This window comes from Cervus elaphus, chromosome 10 (assembly GCF_910594005.1).
Source record: "Cervus elaphus chromosome 10, mCerEla1.1, whole genome shotgun sequence".
Lineage (NCBI taxonomy): Eukaryota > Metazoa > Chordata > Mammalia > Artiodactyla > Cervidae > Cervus > Cervus elaphus.
This window is the reverse complement of record NC_057824.1, coordinates 36,530,919-36,554,368: the sequence shown is the minus strand read 5'-3', so window position 1 is coordinate 36,554,368 and position 23,450 is coordinate 36,530,919. Positions and strand designations below refer to the sequence as shown.

Genomic DNA, 23,450 nt, shown 5'->3' with positions numbered 1-23,450 from the left:
GGTGGCTTCTTAGGAGCAATAGCTAACTGATGCTATTATTCCAAAGCCCATTCTCTTAACAACACCTCCTTTCCATTGACATCATTCTCCTGAGTGAAGAAAGCAAAGAAAGTTACACAACTGCCCTTTCCTTCTTGACCTGAAGGGTCATCCAAGCATGTGAGCAAAGAAATGGATACAAGTATGCAAAAGCAGGCATACTTAGGTGAGCTGCTATATTCCAATGGAATTTTTTTTTGAGCCCAGCGTCACTCATCATAAAGACCATTTGACCAGCATTTCTTAAAGTTCAATCATTACAGGACTTCCCTGGAGGTCAGTGGTTAAGACTTCACCTTCCAATGCAGAGGGTGTGGGTTCCATCCCTGGTTCGGGGGCTAAGATGCCACATGCCTCACGGCCAAAAATCCAAAACATAAAACAGAAGCAATATTGCAACAATTTCAGTAAAAGCTGTAAAGAAAAAATTCAGTCACTGAGTACTTCTTCTGTGGCCATCTCTATGTCTCCTGCACCTGCACTGGTATTTACTCAATATTTTAGCTTATACTGACTTCTTCTTTAACTTATATATATGATTATGTATTTTATTATTTAACCAATTATTATATATTAATATGATACATGCATATGTATGTATTTACAACTTCACGTGGAAAACCAGCATCAGTTGCTTTACACAGAAGAGAACCATACAAATAAGATGAAAATGAAAAAAAGAGCTATTAAATTATCTCTAGGTTCTCTGGACTACCAAATTTACTTAACCTGAGGCTTGCATTCTCTTTGTTAAACACAGATTAGTCAGTGCTGAAAGACCGGTAAAGCCATCTTAGTAGCAAATTGTGACTTTCTTTTATGTAACCAAGAGGACTAACTGGGAATAAGAAAGGGAATATTCCCACGATGCAATCTGATGTTATTCAATGCTGTGTCTGTGTACAACTGAAAAATCACCGTGCACCTGTTGTTCACATTTCGGGAAACGCTGCACTAGATCACAAGCTCCTTGAGGGTGAAGACAAGCTCAGTGATGTCTCCTCTGTTTGGTGCAGTGCTGGACAGGGAATTGTTCTAACTAATTTACTGAATATATAACGCAGAGCTCATTTTTGGTATCTTTTGAGAACAGTGTGGTCATTGTCTTCAGACATTGTATTGACCAGCAGCTCAGATACTGGTTATCTCTCTGCATCTTACACCTTTTGGACTCCCTGCAAATGGGAAATGCCTTCTCTCTGTTTAGTTGGGAGACTTAACCCTTACAATAGAAGATCATGAATAAAATTATCATTTCTGATTCCTTACTCAGGACCCATGAAGCAGAGGCCTGTGTGTATATATGTGAGTGTATATGTGTGCATGTGTGTATTTCCACAAACTGGAAAATTCTTCAAGAGATGGGAATACCAGACCACCTTACCTGCCTCCTGAAAAACCTGTATGCAGGTCAAGAAGCAACAGTTAGAACCGGACATGGAACAACAGACTAGTTCCAAATTGGGAAAGGAGTACCTCAAGGCTCCATATTGTCACCCTGTTTATTTAACTTATATGCAGAGTACATCATGCGAAATGCTGGGCAGGATGAAGCACAAGCTAAAATCAAGATTGCCAGGAGAAACATCAATAATCTCAGATATGCAGATGACACTACCTTGATGGTAGAAAGCAAAGAGTAACTAAAGAGCCTTTTGACAAAGATGAAAGAGGAGAGTGAAAAAGGTGGCTTAAAATTCAACATTCAGAAAACTAAGATTATGGCATCCAGTCCCATCACTTCAAACAGATGGCAAATAGATGGAGAAACAATGGAAACAGTGACAGACTTTATTTCCTTGGGCTCTAAAATCACTGCAGATGGTGACTGCAGCCATGAAATTAAAAGATGCTTGCTCCTTGGAAGAAAAGTTACGACAAACCTAGACAGTGCATTAAAAAGGAAAGACATTACTTTGCTGACAAAGGTTCATCTAGTTAAAGCTATAGTTTTTCCAGTAGTCATGTATGGATGTGAGAGTTCGACCATAAAGAAGACCGAGTACTGAAGAATTGAGACTTTTGAACTGGGTTGTTGGAGGAAGCTCTTGAGAGTCCCTTGGACTGCAAAAGATCAAACCAGTCAATCCTAAAGGAAACCAACCCTAAATATTCATTGGAAGGACTGATGCTGAAGCTGAACCTCCAATACTTTGGCCACCTGATGCCAAGAGCCAACTCATTAGAAAAGACCCTGATGCTGGGAAAGATTGAAGGCAGGAGGAGAAGTGGATGTCAGAGGGTGAGATGGTTGGATAGTGTCACTGACTCAATGCACATGAGTTTGAGCAGGTTCCGGGAGATGGTGAAGGACAGGGAAGACTTGCATGCTGCAGTCTATGGGCTCACAAAGAGTAAGACACGACTGAGCGACTGAACAACAATGTATTTAGCAATGCCTTTAGCTTCCCTTGAATAGCAGCTACTAATTGGGCTGTTGTATTTGTTATTTGGGTTCTCAACATTCTTTCCACCTGGGCCCAGTAATGGTCTCCAGTTTTCCTTCAGGGTCTAGCCCTTCTTATTTCTCATCACATCTGCCTCAGAGCAGGCTCCACGCCCTCCAGATTAGGCACTGAGTGTGTGACCCAGGCTTGAGTCAGTTAACACAGCAAACAACCTTGGTCACAGTGACTAACACAGAGATGGGCTTGGGACACGTATTTTCCAGGAATCCTGCCACAGAGGCCGGGCTCGTCCCATGCTAGGCTGGAGACTGAGAGAATGGCAAGTCTGGAGCAGTGGCCATCATCCTGTTGACATGAAGTTGAGCTTGTTGGGAATGGCACCCATCCAAAAGAAGAGAAGCTGATAGAGATAGATAGGTGATAGACAAATAATGGATAGGCAGATAAATGTGTGTGCTTAATCACTCAGTTCTGTGTCCGACTCATGCAGCCCTATGGACTGTAGTCCACCAGGCTCCTCTGTCTATAGGATTTTCCCAGGCAAGAATCCTGGAGAGGGTTGCCATTTCCTCCTCCAGGGGATCTTCCCAACCCAGGGATCGAACCCACATCTTCTGTGTCTCCTGAATTGCAGGTGGATTGTTTATCCTCTGAGCCATCAGGGAAGCCCAGATAGACAGGCAGATAGATAGAAAGGTAGACACAAGTAGAAAGACAGATAGATAGACAGATAGATGGGATAAACCAGATACCAATGATCACTTGAGCCCCTATACCCTGCCATACCTGAAACCAGACCAACTCTAGGTTTTTCCCTTAGATGAGCTGATGGATTCCTTTTGTTCAAACTGTTTCGAGTTGGAGCTAAGTCTTCTCTAGTTTAGACTGTGACTTCTAGACAACAAGGGACCAGAGAGTCCTGAGAAAGCAAAGGCTAGACAGAGTATCGGGACTTGAAGAGTCTTTTAATTGAACCAAAGACTACTTACTGGCCACCACAGCATGTTCCCTCCAGCTAGAAAGTAGCCTTTGACTGTGTCTCTTTTGGTCTTCACTGTCGACTGAAAGACAGAAGAGCATTGGGTAAAGGAAATGCTAGCAATCAGAGGCGCCCCCGGATAGTCTAATCCCTGATTATACCTGGGAGTCCAGCAGGCCAGATTCAGACATCAAACTTATTTTGGGGTTTGTTTGGTTTGGGGTTTTGTTTGTTTGTTTTTGTAAGAGTCCCTGAGCAATACTTCCCATGGTCATTATTTGCATGAAATATCTTACTTCACTATTTGTTGCACCATGCAGCTTGTGGGACTTAAGTTCCCCAACGAGGGATGGAACCTGCCCTCGGCAATGAAAGCGTGGAGTGCTAACCACTGGACCACCAGGGAAGTCCCTCAACTCTAATTTTTTTTTTTTTTAAAGTGAGGGACTTCCCTGGTGGTTCAGAGGCTAAGACTCTTTTCTTCTACTTCCCAGGTTAGGGAAATAAGATCCCACATGCTCTGTGGTGAGGCCCCGAAATAAAAATTTCAAAAAAAAAAAAAAAAGCCTCTGAGGTCCTTTAAAAAAAAGTATAGGTGATGTATGATATTATATAAGTTATAGGTGATTTACAATTTTTAAATATTGTACTCCACTTACAGTTATAAAATATTGGCTATATCCTCTGTAGTATGCAATATATTCTTGAAGCTTATTTTATGCATAATAGTTTGTACCTTTTAATGCTCTACTCCTGTATTTCTCCTCCCCTCTCCCCACTGATAACCACTAGTTTCTTCTCTATATCTGTGATTCTACTTTTTTGTTCTGTTTTCTCCCTTAATTTTTTTTTTTGATGTGGATCATTTTTAAAATTCTTTATTGAATTTGTTACAATATTGCTTCTGTTTTATGTTATGTCTTTTGTATTTTTTTCTGTTTTTTTGATCATGAGGCATGTGAAAATATGAGGCATGTGGAAGCATGAGGCTCCCTGACCAAGGATGGAACCCACACCCCACCAGGGAAGTCCTTCTACTTCTTTTTAGTTATATTCACTAGTGGTTGTACTTTTTAGATCAAATATGTTTTGTGTGACCCATGGTTTGTTTTTCAGGAGTTATTTACTTGTTTGTTTCTGGCTGTGTGGAGTTTTGGCTGCGGCACTCAGGTTTCTCTCTGGGTGTGGCCCATGACCTTAGCAGTTGTGGTTGCACAGACGTAGTCCCCACACAGCAGGTGGGATCTTAGTTCCCCTACCAGCGATCTAACCTGTGTCCCCTGCATTTGAAGGTGGATTCTTAACCACTGGTCCACCAGGGAAGTCCCTGTTAGATGTATGGTTTTTAAGATTTACATTTGAATCCCATAGAGGAGACAAACTCTTCAGGTCAATACCCCCTACAACCCCCTGCCTCACACATGTATTATAACCTACTAGGTCCCCCAGGCATCTGAGTTTTAGACCGTGGTTTGTCTGTGACAGCCCACAGTGGAAGTCATTTATTGAGTATCAGTACCATGTGCCAGGGGACTGCCCTGCTGACTCAGACAGTAAAGAATTTGCCTGCAATGCGGGAGACCTGGGTTCAATCCCTTGGGTCAGGAAGATCCTCTGAAGTGGCAACTCACTCCAATATTCTTGCCTGGAGAATTCCATGGCCAAAGGAGCCTGGAAGGCTACAGTCCACAGGATCTCAAGGAGTTGGACACGACTGAGTGATTTTCACTCACTCACTCACCAAGTGCCAGGCTCTGCAGTAAGCATTTTGAAGCATCATCTCATTTTAATTCTTATCAACTCCTATGAGAGATTCTTTGGGTGTCTCAGATGATAAAGAATCTGCCTGCAATGCAGGAGACCCAGCTTCCATCTCTGGATTAGGAAGATCCTCTGGAAGAGGGAATGGCAACCCACTCCAGTATTCTTGCCTGGAGAATTTCATGGACAGAGGAGCCTAGTGGTCTATAGTCCATGGGGGTCACAAAGAGTTGGACTGAGTGACTTTCACTTTCAATTTCTATGAGGCTGATGTCATCAAGCCAATCTAATACATGAACAAATCAAGGCTCAGAAACAGTCACTTATCTAGTGCCATATTTCTACACAGAGGAAGACTGAGAACTCAAACCCAGGTCAGCCTGATTTCAGAGCTCGTTAGGAGTGAGCTTCTTGGCCCTAAAGGTACTTTAACAGAGACATTTAAACCACTAAGTGATCTTGGATAAGTTGTAACTTCTCCCAGCTCTGGGTGCAGATATTGGTAAGAGGAGTCTTACTGGATGGGAGATGACACGAAATGATATCTTTTCATCCTTGCAAAAGATATTACTATAGCAAACAGACACTATGGCTTATTCCTGCTGAACCCTGACCCAGGAAGTATTTTCCAAGAGTAAAGAACTCCTTGAGCTAAAAGGGATCATCTAAATCCAGGGCTTCCCAAACCAGTACTACATCAGAGTCTCCTGATTCTCTTGTGAAAATACAGATTCCCAGCAACTCTAACCCTTATTCTAACTCTACCTGTACCCCTAATCCTGATCCCAATCCTGTCTGACTTGAAAACCTTGACTCTTAGGACTTCCCTGGTGGTCCAGTGGTTAGGACTCCACACTTTGACTGCACGGGGCATGGGTGTGATCCCTGGTTGGGGACCTAAGAAACCCACAAGCCATGCAGTGTGGCCAAAAATAAAAATAAAAAGCCAGTCTCTCCCTCTGACCTGACTTACCCATAGTCCAACAGCCAGGACAAAGAGGAAATACAGAATCAGTACTGCGATGTCACCTGCTTCCAGCGTCCTCCGGGGAAACGCCTCCAGGGGATCTGACTGTGTGGGTGGAGGGCTGCTGGCGCTGCTCTCCATGGTCCTGAATGAGTTCTCGCAACCCTGTGGAAGTGCAAATGTGCGTCACACACCAGGACCCAGTGCCACGTTTCTCACCCTTTCCATAACTGCCTCCTTGGGCAACCAAGCAGGAAGACACATGTGGAAGGATGTGTGATGGAGACAGACCTAAGGAAGGCAAATCCATCTGTTCTCTCTCTCATTCAGCAAATATTTACAAGGAAGCCACATCCAATCTACAGTTAATGTTCACCAACCCCACCACTCACTTGGCAAAATACAAAGAAAAATATTTCAGTATTTGTGGCTCACAGGCTCTAGAGCACAGGCTCGGTAGCTGTGGCCCACAGGTTTAGTTGCCCCGTGGCAGGTGGAATCTTCAGGGACCAGGAATGGAACCTGTGTCCATGCGTTGGCAGGTGGATTCTCAGCCACTGGACCACCAGGGAAGTTCAAATGTGTTTATTTAACAAGCATTTATATAGCACCTTCTATATGACAGGCATCATCCTAAGTGTTTATAACCTTGCAGAGTAGGCAGCCCAGTAATGGGGTAACTCAGCTCATAGATGATAACACAACATGATGTTTCATACAAGTGGGTGTGTATAATGACAGACGTATTAAGGATTCAAGCCTAAGAGTCATCCAGTTGGCTCCACCCCTTACTGACTCCGAGAGCTTGGACAAATTCCCTAACTACTCTAACTCTTTGCATTCCCATCGGAAAATGGGACAATAAGAGGTTACATTTCATAGATCGTCATGATCTAGTAACTGTGAAGTGTGGAGAACATTGCCACACACAGCCGTGTTCAGTAAATTGTAGCTGCTATTATCTCGATTACTAATTTTCTACAATAGGCAGTGAGGCAAAGACCACCTGATTTTACATGGAGGAAAATGGATGGTAGTATATGCGCTGGGTTTTGAAGAATGCATAGGCGGTCCTACATGCCATGAGCAGGGACGGGGGTACATTCCAGGCTAAGGCAACAGTATCCACAGACAATAAGATGTGAATAAGTGCGTCATGCTTAAGAGACCATCAGATTCTTTCCTAAGGATTAAGATTGGGAGCAGGGAAGTGAGCAGTAAGGCTCATTATCTATAAAAGCATTATACCAGCTCTTTAATACCATTCAAAGGATTCTGTAAGGTCAGTAGTTTTCTTTCTATAGAAAGCAGATATCATCATCTTCAAATATTATCCCCTGTTTCTATAACAAATATTTTATAATACTTTGTCTACTGAATACTGAAACAAAACTCATAGATAATGTTACCTACCTACACACATTTAAAAAAAATCAATATAAAGCTCTATTATAAAAGAGAAACAAAAGAACAGCAATTTATGGTTAAAATGATGGGTAATTCAACATATAATTGCTCCATCTGACTCAAAGGGGGAGTCAGATCCTTTTACCTATTGTACTGAGTAAGCTTTGAATTTAAGAGAAATAAGAAAACCAGAATCCATTTGATTCCAGAAGCACAGAATAAAGTGTGACTCTACAGAGGAAAACCAGAATGTTTAAATCTGTAAAAAAAAAAAAAAAAAAAAAAAAAAGAATAATAAAAAGCCATGCCCTCCTCCAAGGGATCTTCCCAACCCAGGGATCGAACCCAAGTATCCTGCATTGTGGGCAGATTCTTTACTGTCTGAGCCACCAGAGAAGCCCAAGAATACCGGGGTAGGTAACCTATCACTTCTCCAGGGGATCTTCCAGACGCAGGAATCAAACCAGGGTCTCCTGCATTGCAGGTGGATTCTTTACCAACTGCACCACCAAAGAAGCCCCAGAACTGATAGAACCTGGAGATTAACTGAGAGAGGGGAAGAACTGGGGAACCATTTCCTGCTTCTGACCAGAGTTGCCCAAAGGTGGAGTAGCCTGGTCACCTGGGTGAACATTCCTGGTTCTTAAACCAAGGCTTTTCATCTGCAACACTATTGGCATTTTGGATCTTGTGATTCCTTGTTACGGGGGGCTGTCTGGTGCATTGTAGATGTTTAGCAGCATCCCTGGAAACCACCCACTCGAGGCCAGCAGCACCTCTCCACAGGTACGGCAGCCACAAATGTTCCCTGTGTTGAGAAGCACTGCCTTAGAGCCCTGGAGGAGACTAGAGACATTCATTTAGAGAAGATGCCTCAGGGGGGCGCTCAATAACCTTTAACATCCCTTCCCACACCAAGTCACTCCCTGGGCCTGGGCCTTGCTCTTCTGTTGAGAGGATGCTCACAGCTTCTCAGACCTGTGAGAAGATCCAAACAACCACTGATCTATAACACTGATCCAAAGATGGACAGACAAGAGAAGGAGGGAAGGAAGGAAGATGGACAGCCAGTATCAGGCAAACCCAACTCACTTACCCAGCTTGAAGGCAGGAGTAGTAGCAAAAGCCCAAAGTCCATCCCAGGTCACCCCTCAGCCCTCCCTGCCTCAGTCAAGCTTAGGTTTTATGATCATTGTCATCAGTCCAATGGGATGGACTAACTGAACCAGAGAACTTGCAAGGAGAAAGTGGGGTGGGAAGACTGCTGGAGCGCTCCCTAGGGTGGAAGCAGAGATTCATAAAGAAGGCTCTAACCAGGAGGCAGATTTGGAGGCTTGAAGACAAGAGGGCTAGATGATCTTTAAGGTCTGACTCAAGGGTGAGGCCCTTCTTGGTTAAGCAGTGTTCTTACTGCTACTCCACAGACAAGGAAGTGGTGTCGCATGACTGAGTGCCCAGGGCGGGACTCAATTCCAGATCTGATTTCAGAACTATGTGGTTTTTTATTTTTTAATTTTTTTTTTTTTTTACTATGCGATTTGTGGGATTTTAGTTTGAACCCTCATCCTCAGCAGTGAAAGCATGGAGTCCTAACCACTGGACTACCAGGGAATTCCCTGCCCATCCTTTTAAAAAACATATTATTATTAAAATATAGCTGATTTACAATATTGTGTTAGTTTCTGGTGTGCAGCAGAGTGATATATATCCTTTTTCAGATTCTTTTCCATTATAGGTCATTCCAAGATACTGAATATAGTTCAGTACAGTAAGCCCTTGTGGTTTATCTGTTTCCTATATAGTAGTATATCTGCTAATCCTAAACTCCTAATTCATCTCTCCTCTCTTCCCTTCTGTAATCATGTTTGTTTCTATGCCTGTGTCTGTTTCTGTTTTGTATGTAGATTAATTTGTTCATTTTTTTAGATTCCACCTGTGAGTGTTCTTTGATTTACTTCACTTGGTATGATAATTTCTAGGTCCCCCCATGTTGCTGCAAGTGGTATTATTTCATTCTTTTTTATGGTTCAGTAGTATTCCACTGTGTATATACGTACCACATCTTCTTTATCCACTCTGTTGATAGACACTTCTGTGTCTTGGCTACTGTAAACAGAGCTGCTATGAATATTGCATGTCTCCTTTTGAATTTGACTTTTCTCTGAATACATGCCCAGGAGTGGGATTGCTGGATTATATGTTAACTCCAGCTTTTTGAGGAAACTCCATACTGTTCTTCATAGTGGTTACACCAATTTACATTCCCACCAACAGCATAGGAGGGTTCAGCGCCTGCATTTTCAAACACTTCAACTGCTTTCAAGTACCCTGCTGCTTCCAAAACGGGGGACTTGAGGAAGATGAGGACTAAGAGTGGAGGAAGCAGCTTAAGGTGGAGATGTATATTGAACTGGGGAGTGGGGTGGCTTGTGCTAGAACTCCGCAGGTCTGAAAGGGAGGAAGGGGAGGAAGGAAGGAGGGGCATCAGACAGACTGGTGAGCCAGCCCTCCCCTGTCCACGGCCCCGCTGCCAGCGGCCCCTTCCAGGCCTCTGCCTGCCAGGCACCGAGAGGGACAGGAGCAGATAAACAAGCCATTCATCACCGGCTCTGGGCAGGCTGGCACTGACTCCAGGCTCTTCTCGAGTCCCAGGGAGGTGGGGGCCCTGCCGGTGGCCAGGATGTGCGGCTTTCTTCAGGGTGGGAATAGGAGCTAGCAACATGGACCAGAGAGGCTGCGGAACCCAAGTGCTGGAGCCTTGGCCACGTGTCCCAGGGGAGCCCTCCACATGCCCTCGTGCAGCAAAGCCACGCCATCACTGTAACCGCATCATCTCCAAAGCTGTTTGTGGAAGCTGCAGGCCTGGAGCTCAGGTTGCGTTGGTCCTCTTCCTCATCCTTGTCAGCCCGTGAGGCAAACACACTTGTTGCTATTGTTCAATCTGACTTGTGTCTGACTCTGTGACCCCCTGGACTGTTAGCCCACCAGGCTCCTCTGTCCCTGGGACTTCCCAGACAAGAATACTGGAGTGAGTGGCCATTTCCTTCTCCAGGGGATCTTCCCGACCCAGGGATTGAACCCAAGTCTCTTGCATTGGCAAGCAGATTCTTTACCACTGAGCCACCCAGGTTATACTTCCATTTTACAGGTGGGAAATGGAGCCACCGTGAAGTAAGAGTGAGCTGGCTTCAGGTCACGGCTGTGTCACTAGCCTCTGGGTTATAGGAAGTGCAGAGGTGGGATTCGAACTCAGGTCCTGAATCGAAGCTCGCTGCAACCCAGTACTGGCTTGTCTGTCTCTTTTTCCTCCCTGCCCTTCTCTCCTTCTTTCTCTCCTCCCCTCCTTCCTTCCATCTATTTGTATCTTTGCACAAACATTTATTAGCACCAGCTGTGTGCCGGGGGACAAAGTGGTGATGACACTGAACCCGGCCCCCATCCTCGCGAGATTTCACCCAGTCCGCGACCTCGCGAGATCTCACCCAGCCCTTTGCAGCCCCTTGCATGCCCAGAGCTACCCTCTGCACTGCCCCGGAGGGCTTCACTTCCGAGGACAGAACCACCCTGTGGGAGGCCGGGGTTAACAGGAGTCTATGCAAAGCACGCACTCTAACAACGGCCCTGTTTGCAAGAACACCCTGCCCCCGCAGCTGCCAACTGGCCCAAGAACAGAGGAAATTCAGCAAGCAGAGATGGCTGCTCACCCCTTTCCTTCTGGCCGCTTACATAACTTGCCAGAGCAGATGTGGAAATTTTCCGAGCCCCGATGCTAGGCAAAGATGGGCCAGCATGCCCACAGCAGGGTGGGGGCTCTGACTGTCTTCACTGCATTGGGTTTCTTAGGCTGGCTCCTCTGTGTGCATCCATTGGTGGGGCTACGTTATTTTTTTCCCACATTATTCTTTATGACGTGTGTGCATCTGAAACATTTCATAATGAAAGAAAAAGAGGAAAATGGAACAAGATTTACAGCATAAAACCGTACATGTATGTTAAATATGGATACATGCTGATGTGGAAAATAATACCAACTATTTTGCCAGGATGCAGGCCTATTTGCTGAAGAATAACAAACATATCACAGGGATGGAGAATGAGAGAGATGGAGAGAGAAACCAGGGAAGGACTCTGCATTGGCTAAAGATGACAGTAACTGTCTAATTACAAATTTTAATTGTGGGCAAAAATTCCCTGGGAAATAGATGCCCTTCGATCAACTGTAAAGATGTTAGAACTGCATTGCCCAGTTCAAATCCCAGCTCTACCTCTCATTAGCTCCATGATCTTGGGCAAATAACTTCTCTGAGGCTCAGTTGTCGCATCTATAAAATGGGGATAATAATCAGGCCTATGTCACAGTTTTGCTAAAAGCATTAATTGAGTTTGTTATAGAATGTGATCAAACCCACTAGGTCTGACCTCATCCCTCTCTTTTTTTTCATTAAGCATTTATTTCTTTATTTATTACTTTTTGGCCATTCTGAGCAGCATGCAGGATCTTAGTTCCCTGAACAGGGATCAAACCCAAGCCCCCTGCAGTGGAAGCGCAGAGTCTTAACCTCTGGACAACCAGGGGAGTCCCAACCCACCCTTCTTGTAAAACCATTAAAAGAAAGAGGAAAAAAAACAAAAAAAACGAGCATGGACTCTGGTCATGCAGATCCTGGCCCTTACGTGTATGAATCTCATTTTAAGCACATCACACCTTTAAGCAGCTCTGGTTAACCCCATAGAAAGCCCAGGCTGGGGCCCCAAGGTCACGCCACTGGTAAATGACTGAACTGGGGCTTCCAACCGGGGCGTGATCTGCAAGTTCTCAACTACCACTCAGCACGTGGGCCCTTAGCAGGGAAAATTCCAGAGGTGACCACACGGGCCCACACAGGCTGCACCTCCCAGGGCCGGCAACCCCTCACACCCCTTTCTTCCAATCCCCTGTGAAAGTAACTGACCCCTCTTCAGCCATAAGCTTGGTCTTTGGCTCAAATTCAAGATGCTGATGGTAGAGGCAGCCCCGTCAGAGGGAAGGGATCAGTACTGAGTCTGAGTGAAGCCATCAGAGCCTAAAGCAGCGGAAGAGAGGATGGAAGGAGGACCACTTCTGGCCTGCTCAGACAGCTAATGCCATGCGGTTTATCAGGAACAGGTCTCTTGAAAGAGACCAGAAGACAGACTCTGGGGGTCTCTGGGCTGAAGCAGAGGCTGAGACTGTCCCCTGCCTGTTAGAAAGAAAACAGGTCTGGTCATTAGCAGAAAACCATGGGCACAGTAAGGCCTGACAGCTTTCCACAAAGATTCCCTGGGGGGTTAACAGGTGTGAGTGCAAGGGACCCTGGTGTGAGGCTTCTTCTCCAGCCCCTTCCCCACTTTAGTGATGATCTTGTCTCATGACTCCTAGAGAGAACAGATGTCAAAAGGGCACCTTCTGAGCCCAGACCTGTTCATCCAAGTGCCAGCATGGAATCTCTCATGGAGTCTCAGTCATCATCTCAAAGGTAACTTGTCCAACACAGAGATCGTGATCTTCAAGGGCTTCCAGTCCATTCCATCTCCCTAAACGGCAACTTCATCCACTCTGCTGCTCAGGCCAGAAGTCTGAGAGTCATCCTCAAATCTTGCATTCATTTAATTTTGTATTCATTCATTCTTGCATTTGTTCACTCATCCAGTGGCCTGCGAGCACATCTTACACTCTAGGTACTGTGTCTAAGCACCAAAGATGCTAGGACTGGCAAATATACCAAAAAAGACATTATAGTGTCTCTTGTTCAACTCCCAGAATCTCAGTCTCCCAGAATTGACCTCTGACTCCATTCTGTTGTAAGTCCAAAGGGAGCCGGACTCCATCTATTTCCTCTCACTTTACTTCTCTTGCTTTCATTCAAGCCATCATCACTGGTGTCTAGTGCAAAGGAAGAATCTCACACCTTGCCTCCCCAGTGCCACTCTTGTTTCCTTGGAATCCACTCCCCTCACATGGAAGCCAGAGAGATCTTTGAACATAAACCAGATGGGTTCCTTTTCTTGCTCAAAGCATCTCAGCCCCTGTTGACTTGCTCTGCCAGCCCCATCTCACCCTGGTCTTCTTTCTAGCCCATGGATGCTACTTCTGCCTCAGGGTCTTTGCCATTCTGTTCCCCCCACCCGGCAGCTCTTCCCTACACTCTTGGCTTGGCAAACTCCTACTCATCCTTCAGGTGGCACCCCACTGTCACAGCCCCAGAGGAGTCTTCTCTTGGCTTCAGTCTAAGTTGGATGATTTGCCATCATAACAAACACGACTTCCCATCACTGTTGAATCAAGCAGGACATTTCGTTTGTACGATTCTCTCATTACCACTCGTTCCCACTGCACTGTAAGCTCCACAAAGGCAGGGACTCTGTCTGTCTCGCTCACATTGTGTCCTCAACGAGTGCGTGCTAAGTCGCTTCAGTCATACCTGACTCTTTGCGACCCTGTAGACTAGAGCCCAGCAGGCTCCTCTGTCCATGGGATTCTCCAGGCAAGACACTGGAGTGGGTTGCCATGCCCTCCTCCAGGGTAATCTTCCCCACCCAGGGGTCTAACCCAGGTCTCTTAAGTCTCCTGCATTGGCAGGTGGGTTCTTTACCACTAGCGCCACCTGTGAACTCCCCCTGCACTGGGTAGACTTGTATAACAAACAAATGGGGGATTTTCTGAGCCTTTGCTGTATACTCGCAATTGTCACCCAGCTTCGGACTGTCCTGGTGGTTCAGTGGTTGACCGCACGCTTCCAATACAAGGGTCGCAGATTCAATCCCTGGTCAAGGAATTCAGATACACACACACACACACACACAATTGTGACACCCTCCCACACACACCAACCACCACCCAAAGTCATATCTTCAAGACGTCCAGTGAAGGAGAGCATCTCTCCCCCCGGCTCCTCAGAATCGTCATGAAGACACCTTTTGAAAACCAGACTTGGTGGATAAGCTCGCGGCTGTCGGAGCTGAGTCTCAGCTTAGCCAGCTCACTATCTGTGCAGCCTTGGGCGCAGTTCTTTCGGAATCTGTCTCCGCTGTGAGTTAGGGTGGCTGGGCCAGCCACTCCGGTCCACCACCCAAAGCTCTCCGCACGTGCCTGCCATGTACAAGTGACTCCTATTTGCTTGCAGTTAACAGCAGCCGCGTGGAAGTCAAAGGCAGTGTCCCCCCACCCCGGCAGGGTTTCGCTGTTTATGTAGGTATTTTTGCACCTGCTTATCTCCTGGGGCCTCATGAGTCCACCACACCTGTGGGTTGGGCTGCGCTGAGGTTCACACTGTCAGTTGACAGATAAGGAGAAATGCTCACCCCAGGAGCCTGAAGCTGGGTAAGTGGAGGATCTGGGATCCCGGCACGGCCTGGGGCTCCGGCTGCATCTGCCCGTGTGCGTGGGCCAGGACCAGCCCCCTCCCGGGAGAGGAGCTCTGCGCCCCCCATCCCGTCCTTCGCCAGCGCTGCCTCCGGTCCCTGGAGTAGCTGCCCGCCGTGTGCAGAATGGGTATCAGTTTGGGGGCTGCCGGAGTGCTGGACGGAGTCTTACCTGACTCTGGATGCAGGGCCCACCTGCCCTGGGTCCTGGCGGCGGTGGCGTCTGAGGCAGAGGGAGACAGAGCTGGCCGTGAGGAGGGCGAACCTTCTGGGCTCCTTTTCCCTCGCAGCCAGAGTTTGAAAGGACAGCTGTGGCCTTCCCTCCAGCCCCGCCTGCTGAGAGAGGCTCCTCGAAGGTCAAACTCCAAATTCCAGCCGGGGCTTACTGCAGGGGTTAGAGGAAGCGTCAATGATCTCCCCCAGGGCAGTAGGAGAGGCCCCGGGCCAGCCCCAACCCTGAACTTGAACTCGAACTCTGAGCAGGCCTGACCTGAGCCCCGCCCACATGGCCCCACCTCCTCACCTGGTGGGGGGCCCATGGCAACGAGGGGGCGGGCAGCGGCTGCCGCCTGCCCGGGCGCGGGGCGCGTCCTGCCCCGCTCGCCCCCTTGGCCACTGGCCCGCCTCCGCGCTGGGGACAGGCGGGCTTGGGACGAGCTGGGGGCGGGGGCGGGGAGAGGCTGGCAGGGGACGCAGGAGACAGAGGGGCAGTCCCAGGAGGGCACTCGCGGCGGCCCCACCGCTGGGACAGCACCAGTAACAGTGACCACCTTTGTTCGGCTCCTTTGCCCTGCGCTCTCCAGACCCAGGCAGGACAAAGGCAGGCGCCTGGAGCCCAGAGTTGTCAGGAGTGACTGAGCCCGTGGCCGGGAGCCCACAAGACCAGGACAGGCAGTGGGGGACCGCGGAGGGCTTGCACTGGATGCTCAGAGCATTCAAAAAAAAAATTTTTTTTTTAAGAAAAAGGATAGTTACTAGCGTTTGCAAAACAAGGGATTTAAATACGACTCTCGATTTCCCAGTTTACTAGAACAATCTGAAGATCTGGCCATACCACTCGGCCGCAGGACAGCTAGAGCAGAGTGCTGGCCGCCCCCCCTCCCCTCCACCACAGAGGCCACCTCTAGCCCCCTTCCTTCCACCCGGACCCTGGGCAGGGGCAGCTCCTGGCTCAGAGCCTTTCAGAAAGCATGGTGAGAATCAGTATGCTCCAGGCTCCATTCTAAATGCTTCCACATCTCTGCTCACTTGGTCTTTCCAACAAGCCTTCTGGACTGATAGTATTATGTCCATTTTACTGATGAGAAGACAGAGGTAGAGATGGGTGAGTGGCTTGCCCAGGTCACCAGCTGTGAGTGGCAGAACCGGGATTTGAACCCAGAGCATTTCCTTCCAGAGCACGGCAGGGATTGTGGAGGTGGCTTAGAAACAACCTCAGTGGATGGAGGCGGCCTGGATGCACAGACACTCAGCAACTAGACTGACGTCAGCATGAACAGGGGGCCTGCCTAGGCGGAAGGATGGACAGAAGGAACAGCTGGTGTTGGAGAAGGGGGACTGGTGGACAGACAGCTGGGGGATGGACAACCTGAGCCTGTGACCGAGGACTCAACACCAGAAAGGCAGAATGGGCTCCATCAACCCGAGGTCCAGTCCTGACTTCTTAGGGGCATGTCTGGGGGATCACGGGCATGTTCCTTGGTTACAGTGCTGCAAACAAGCACACGAATGAGCAAGACAGGCCAGACGGCACTGCGGCGGCGGGAGCGCTATGTCCCAGCCACGACTCAGCTCCAGCTGGGGGGACACAGGCCGAATGGGGGCAGGCCTTCCAATCGTTCTGGAAAAATGAGAAGTCCAGAATTTTAACCTCATGATTACTTATCTATGAGGGCTGATGGCGGCCCGCTGGTCCCTAGAACGTCGCTTCCTACAGTTTCTCTCATTGTCCAGCCTCTTTGGCTCTCGTTTGATACTGTAAAGAATAGAAGATGGGGCTTCCCCGGTGGTTCATTGGCTGAGACTCGGCGCTGTCAATGATAAGGACAGCATAAAGGGGCAACGTAGGTGATTCAATAGTTAATTCCACCAGGGGAGTGTAAGTAGAAAAAATATGAGAGACCCCTGTAAGTTAATGATCACTCAGGAGGGCAGGTTTGCTCAACCACAAAACCAGGCTGACTTGCTTAGCAACAAAACCACGCAGCAGGAACATGAGACATGTCCCCCCCCCGACCCCCCAAAAAAACCGCATGGTGGCATGAGACCCACATACTGCCCAGTAAGCTCAGTAAGTTAATGACCCCCCGGGGTTGTTAACCTCTCTGCACATGTGAAAACAGTAATTTGACCATGTGTGTTCTTGTTTAGTCACTCAGTCGTGGCTGACTCTTTGCAACCCCACGGACTGTATCACCCACCAGGCTCCTCTGTCCATGGGGTTTTCCAAGCAAGAATACTGGAATGGGTTGCTCTTTCCTTCTCCAGGGGTCTTCCTGACCCAGGGATCGAACCCGCATCTCCTGAGTCTCCTGCCCTCATAGGTAGACTCTTTACCACTGAACTACCCACAATAATTTGTAGAACCAGCTTGACCAACTCAGGCTGACCAACTCCAACCTGAAGGAGGAGTTGATGATGAAAGCACAACGTCTGCTCAAGAAAGACAAACAGGTTCTTCTGCCACCTCCCACTTTCTGTTTGATTATGAAACTGTAGCCTCAGTTCTCAGGGAGCAGCATTTCTCAGTCGCCCACTTGTAACCTTCATAAGCATCCTATTCTAATAAATCACTTATCTATCACTTTGCCTCTCACTCAATTCTTTTCTGCACTGAGACATAAAGAACTATGGTACCAGAGTTCTTAGGAGCCCCTGTGAAATGACACCAAACTGTTTCACCAACTCAGGGGGGCCTGGTTTGATCCCTGCTCTGGGAACTGGATCCCACATGCCCCAGCTAAGACCTTGCACAGCCAAATAAATATTTTTTTAAAAAAAGAATAGGACAGAAGGTGGTGCAACCACTTTGGGGAATCTTTTGGAACTTTCTTATGAAGTTAGCATGTTCCTACCCTCTTGCCCAATTGCTCTGTCGTGTCCAACTCTATGCGACCCCATGGACTGCAGCCTGCCAGGCTCCTCTGCCCATGGGATTCTTCAGGCAAGAATACTGGAGTGGATTGCCATTTCCTTCTCCAATCTCTACCCTTCTCTAGTTCATTCCACCACTTTTATCACTGAGTAATTTGCTTGAAGGGAAACCATGATGTATTTTTTAATTGCCCTGGCACTGAGCTATACTGAGCCCAGTACCCCCAGACTGACACCTTAATTGGTCCCAGATGGAAAGGGGAACCTATTGCTCTTACATGGGTCTTTCCTTCCTGCAGGCCTAATGCAGGTCACATGTGAAGTGGTTTTCCATCTCTGAGGACTACTCTCTGCTGACAGTGGCCTGCATGTCACACTGAGTCTCCTGAGCTGGACAGTCTCTCTCCAGAGAACTGACGGGTGAGGGGGGGCGGGATGGCTGACTGAAAGTAGCGCAACTGTTAGTTGCTCAGTCTTGTCTTATTCTTTGCAACCCCATGGACTGTAGCCCACCAGGCTCCACTGTCCCTGGAATTCTCCGGGCAAGAATATTGGAGTAGGTTGTCATTCTCTTCTCCAGGGGATCCTCCCGACCCAGGGATCGAACCCATGTCTCTTGCATTGCAGGCAGATTTTTTTTTTAACCATCTGAGCCACCAGGGAAGCCTGTGACCCCGCAATTCCACTCTTAGTTGTTTATCAGGAGAAATGAAAGCGTAAGTTCCACAAAGACTTTACACAAATGTTCAGAGCAGCCTTGCTCACAATAGCCTCAAAGGGGAAACACAGTGTCGATCAACAGAAACATGGACAGACTGTGATGCTTTCATGCTGTAAGCAGAGAGGGTAGGGGTTCACTGGAGAGAGAGAACCAGGCATGGCTTTCCTGACAGAAGAGAACCCTTTTTGGTCTAAGCCATTTTACGATCTAAGCCTGGCCATAATGCTCACCCTTGAATAGGTCTCAGTAATTGATGATTTTATGGGAACAAAGGGAGATGGTGAAGGACAGGGAAGCCTGGCATCCATAAGATCCCAGAGTTGGACAAGACTTAGGGACCGAACAACAACAACAAAGGAACAAAGAAGTGAACAGGGAAATGGCAATCAAACAATGGTGCAGTGATGAGGCAGGGTCCTGGTTCCTCCTCCAGGGATACACATAACAATATAACTGTGAGTTCTGCAGACACTAAGGCTCCCACCCAGGTGGAGAATGGAAGGATGTTGTTGACCCTCCTGACTTCATCAACTAATAAAGCTTGGACCCTGTCACCCTTTGCCCCAATTCTATGCTGAATTCTCCTCTGCTTAAGTCCCTTCATGAATATACATGTGCCCGTAGCTTAAAATTTTCCCCAATTTTGCTATTCTGGGAAACACTGCTTTGGGAGAGATCCTGATGTTCTCCCCACTTGCTGCAAGTAATAATAAATCCTTCCTTCTCCTTTTCTTTGGCTTGGTTACTGGCTCGACACCCACCAAGAGGCAAGCTCAGTTTTCAGGTAACAATACTCTGTGGAGAAACACATTTGTTTTTAGTAGGACAAACTAGTGACATAAAGCCATGTATGAATCTCCGAAATATGCCAGGCACAAACACATCTTATGATTCCATTTATGTGAAGTTCAAGAACAGGAAAGATGAATCTATGGTGATAAAGTCAAGAGATCCAAGTACTTTCTGGGGAGAAGAAAATTTCTGTATCTTAAGTGTAACTATATGGATATATACCACTGTTCAAATCCGTTAGACTGAATAAGATTTGTGCATTTCATCATATGCAAATTACACCTAAAAAAGAGAAAACAGGGTAGAAGGTGCAAATGGTGCATTTGGCAAATCAGCTCTTGCTTCTCTGATGGTGGAGGCTGTGGTCTTTACTCAGATCTTACCTCCCAGGGTTGAGCTCCAGTTCATTGTCTCCATGTAAGAAGGTGGGTCCCGTGTCATCAAAGTGCCTGACTTTGCAAGAGAAATCCCAAAGCCTCCATTTTTATATGGACTGTCCTGTTTTATAAGGTTGAGTGAGTAGTTTGGAATTAACAAAAACAGTTACAACTGCTGTACAGTCATCCTTCCGTATCTGTAGTTTCTGCATCCTAGGATTCAATCACATACAAACCAAAAGTATTCAGGGACAAAAAATCCGAAAAATTCCAAAAACCAAAATTTGAACTTGTCACATGCTGGCAACTATTTATAAAGCATTTACATCATATTAGGCAGTAGAAGTAATCTAAAGATCATTTAAAGTATACAGGAGGAAGTGGTACATGTAGTTTATACAAAAACACTATGCCTTTTGATATAAGGATCATGAGCATCCTCCAGTTTTGGTATCCACGAATCCTGGAACAAACCACCTGTAGATACAGATGGACCACTGTGGGTATCAAGTGATGCATGTATGGTGTTCTTTTGGTAACCCTCTGTGATATTGTGGTTCATACTAAGAAATATATGTTTGGTCTTCACCTCTGTTTCTGGTTTCCCTGGTGGCTCAGATGGTAAGGAATCTGCCTGCCATGCAGGAGAGGAAGACCTCCTGGAGAAGAGACTAGCTACCCACTCCAATATTCCTACCTGGAGAACCCCACGGACAGAGGAGCCTGGCGGGCTACAGTCCACGGGCTCACAAAGAGTCAGACAAGACTGAAGCAACTTAGGGTGCTCGGAAGTGTTTTTTGTTTTGTTAATGAGATGATTTGGGGGCCTCAGATTGGTTGTCAGGGGAACTAACCAGGTGTTCAGAGGGTTGGAACTTTCAGTCCAACTCTATGGCCACCCCCTGGGAGTGGGGGGATAGGAAGGGAAGGGCTGGAGCTTGATTCAGTTGCCAATAGCCAATGACTTAGTCAATCATGTTGTTCACTTGCTCAGTCGTGTCCACCTCTTTGTGACCCCAAAGGGTACCATTTCCTTCTCCAGGGAATCTTTCTGACCCAGGCCCCGAACCTGAGTCTCTTGCATTGGCAGGCAGGTTCTTTACTGCTGAGCCAGTGGGGAAGCCCAAATCAACTATGTCGTTATTCAGTCCCTCAGTCGTGTCTGACTCTTTTCGACCTCATGCACTGCAGCACGCCAGGCTTCCCTGTCCTTCACCATCTCCTGGAGCTTGCTCAAACTCACGTCAATTGAGTTGGTGATGCCATCCAACCATCTCATCCTCTGTCATCCCCTGATGCTACTTCTAGGTAGACAGAGTCTGGTGCAGGTGTCAGGTCATTGTGTGGTGGCCAGGAGAGCGGTCTGGGGAGAGGGACCCACAGGTTGATATTGGTCCCACAGTCTTACCCAGTTTCTCCCAGTCACATCCCCTGCTAGTCTGGAGTCCAGGCTGAGCTCCGTGTGAGGTCATATTTCCTTCCTGTATTTTTTACAGCCTTTTGGAAACACACCTCACCCACTCACACACTATACTCCAATATTGCTGTTTATAGTAACAACTGAAAAGATCAAACCTTAAAAACCCTGAAATAGGTAAGCTATCCTGACAAACAGGCAAGGGTAGTGCAGTGAGCCCAGTTGGGGGATAAAACGAGATACCTTTTTGAAGTTAGAAACTGTGAGACCTGGAATCAAGCAATGTTCACGGCCCCTGCTTGGCAGGAGATGAGATGCGGATGAAACGAGATGCCACTGAGAAGCTCTGGGCAGCAGAAGGTGCTCAGTCCACGCTGGCTCCTTCCCTCTTCCCAGACATAACCCCAGTTACCTGTGTGCTGTCTGCCTTGCATCGTTGCCACTGCGAATTTCAAGCCTTGTACATTCTCTTTCTGATGGCTTCAACCAGTCAACACTGCGTTCTCTCTCTCTCTCTGGCTTTGTTTGTTCCTTCCTCCCAGAATCACGTTTCCTACAAATCTGGGACGTGGCTGGCCTTTCACTCACAGTGGCTGCAGGACAGTGTGCAGGTTAAGAGCCCAGAGACGGGGTCAGGCAGACCCCAACCTCCTTCTGGTTCCTCTGCTCCCAGCTGTGTGTTCTCATGTAAGTGACTCAAGGGCTCTGAACCCAGATTTTCTCATCTGAAAAGGGGGATGTCATAATAGTAATACAGAACCATTTTATCAGAAAGACTCAACAAACTAAACCGTATCACGTTCTTTATAGTTGTTGTTCAGTTGCTAAGTTGAGTCCAACTTTTGGTGACCCCATGGACTGCACACGCCAGGCTTCCCCGTCCTTTGCTGTCTCCCTGAGTTTGCTCAAACTCATGTCCATTGAGTTGATTCTTCATAGTACTAAGATGTTGTTTTTCTTTTCTCTCTCATTATTTCATGAATGTCTAGTGAAGTTTCTGGAAAATTACAAGACCTGAGATGTTACAACAGACTGAATGCAGAAGCGGATGTCAGCGTCCAGCTGTCTTCTATTCAACCAGACATTCAAGAGATTTGCAAACATGTAAAACAATACCAGTCTTCTCACTAAATCTTTCTGGGAAGTCTGGTGGTTTTTCATAAAAATATTATTTATTTAACATATAATGGGTTTCTTACTGTTCTTTTAAAATTGTCTTTAATTGTTTCTTCATTTAAGCATCTAATTCAGTAAGATATCTCTATCTATTAATATAACCCATATAAATGAAGTGAAAGAATCCTGAGACCAAAAAGTCTGAGAATCGCTGTGCTGTGGCAAACTTAATATGAACCTGTGGATCTGGGAAGAGTCTTGGAAATGGTCTAAACCCAAATCCATCCAGTTCATTAAAAGATATGTTCTGATCAAAGTGAACCCGACCTGGGAAGCCTGTTTGCGGCCATAGGGTCTTTGAGAGAAAGTTGTTTGTAACTCAGGAGACCTTGCGGGTCAGCGTATAGTTTGGATCGTTAATGAATCAACAAGGATTCTCCTTAATCACTAAACGCTTTAACAGCAGGTCATCTGTGACAGCGAGGTTGAAGTCTGGAGTGTGACTTCGACACACTTGGAGATTATTGGAGTGGAACGGCATCCCGTGAAAGCCAGCTTGACCAACACTGCCCCCAGCGTGAGTCTGGGTTACAAGAGACGGTTGTAGAGACAGCCCGAGGTCATTGGCATCCTTCCAGCGTGGGGCCAGGGGAGCAGCCCCTGGGTTCTGCTTCCCGGGTTTGGTTAAATCCTGGTTCTACTAAACTAGTGGATCACTGTCCCCTCTCTACTTCACCACACTGGTCCTGGGTGTCCTCCATTTGTCAAATATTTAGCTAGGGTTGTTGTAAGGGTTAAGGGTAGGTAGCATCATCAGCTCAATGAACACGAATTTGAGCAAACCTCAGGAGATAGTGGAGGACAGAGGCGCTTGGTGTGCGGTAGTCCACGGGGTCGCAAAGAGACAGACAAGACTTAGCGACTGAACAACGACAAGGACTGAGTAAAAGGATTATCTGCGGTGGACACTAGCCAGTAACGTTTGCCCTTCCC

At 47.1% G+C, this 23,450-nt stretch overlaps 1 protein-coding gene across 1 annotated transcript in view; it reads right to left on the bottom strand.

Moving 5' to 3' along the window:
• Positions 1-15,653, bottom strand: part of SLC5A11 (solute carrier family 5 member 11) — a 55,089-nt gene extending 39,436 nt beyond the window's left edge. Inside the window, exons 1-4 of the mRNA XM_043914544.1 lie at positions 15,465-15,653; positions 15,114-15,326; positions 6,161-6,319; positions 3,437-3,508 (exon numbers count right to left, since the gene is read on the bottom strand). Coding sequence (XP_043770479.1) covers positions 3,437-3,508; positions 6,161-6,295 — 207 coding nt within the window. The 5' untranslated portion in view covers positions 6,296-6,319; positions 15,114-15,326; positions 15,465-15,653. The remainder of the gene's footprint in view (positions 1-3,436; positions 3,509-6,160; positions 6,320-15,113; positions 15,327-15,464) is intronic.
• Between the last annotated feature and the right edge of the window lie 7,797 nt (positions 15,654-23,450).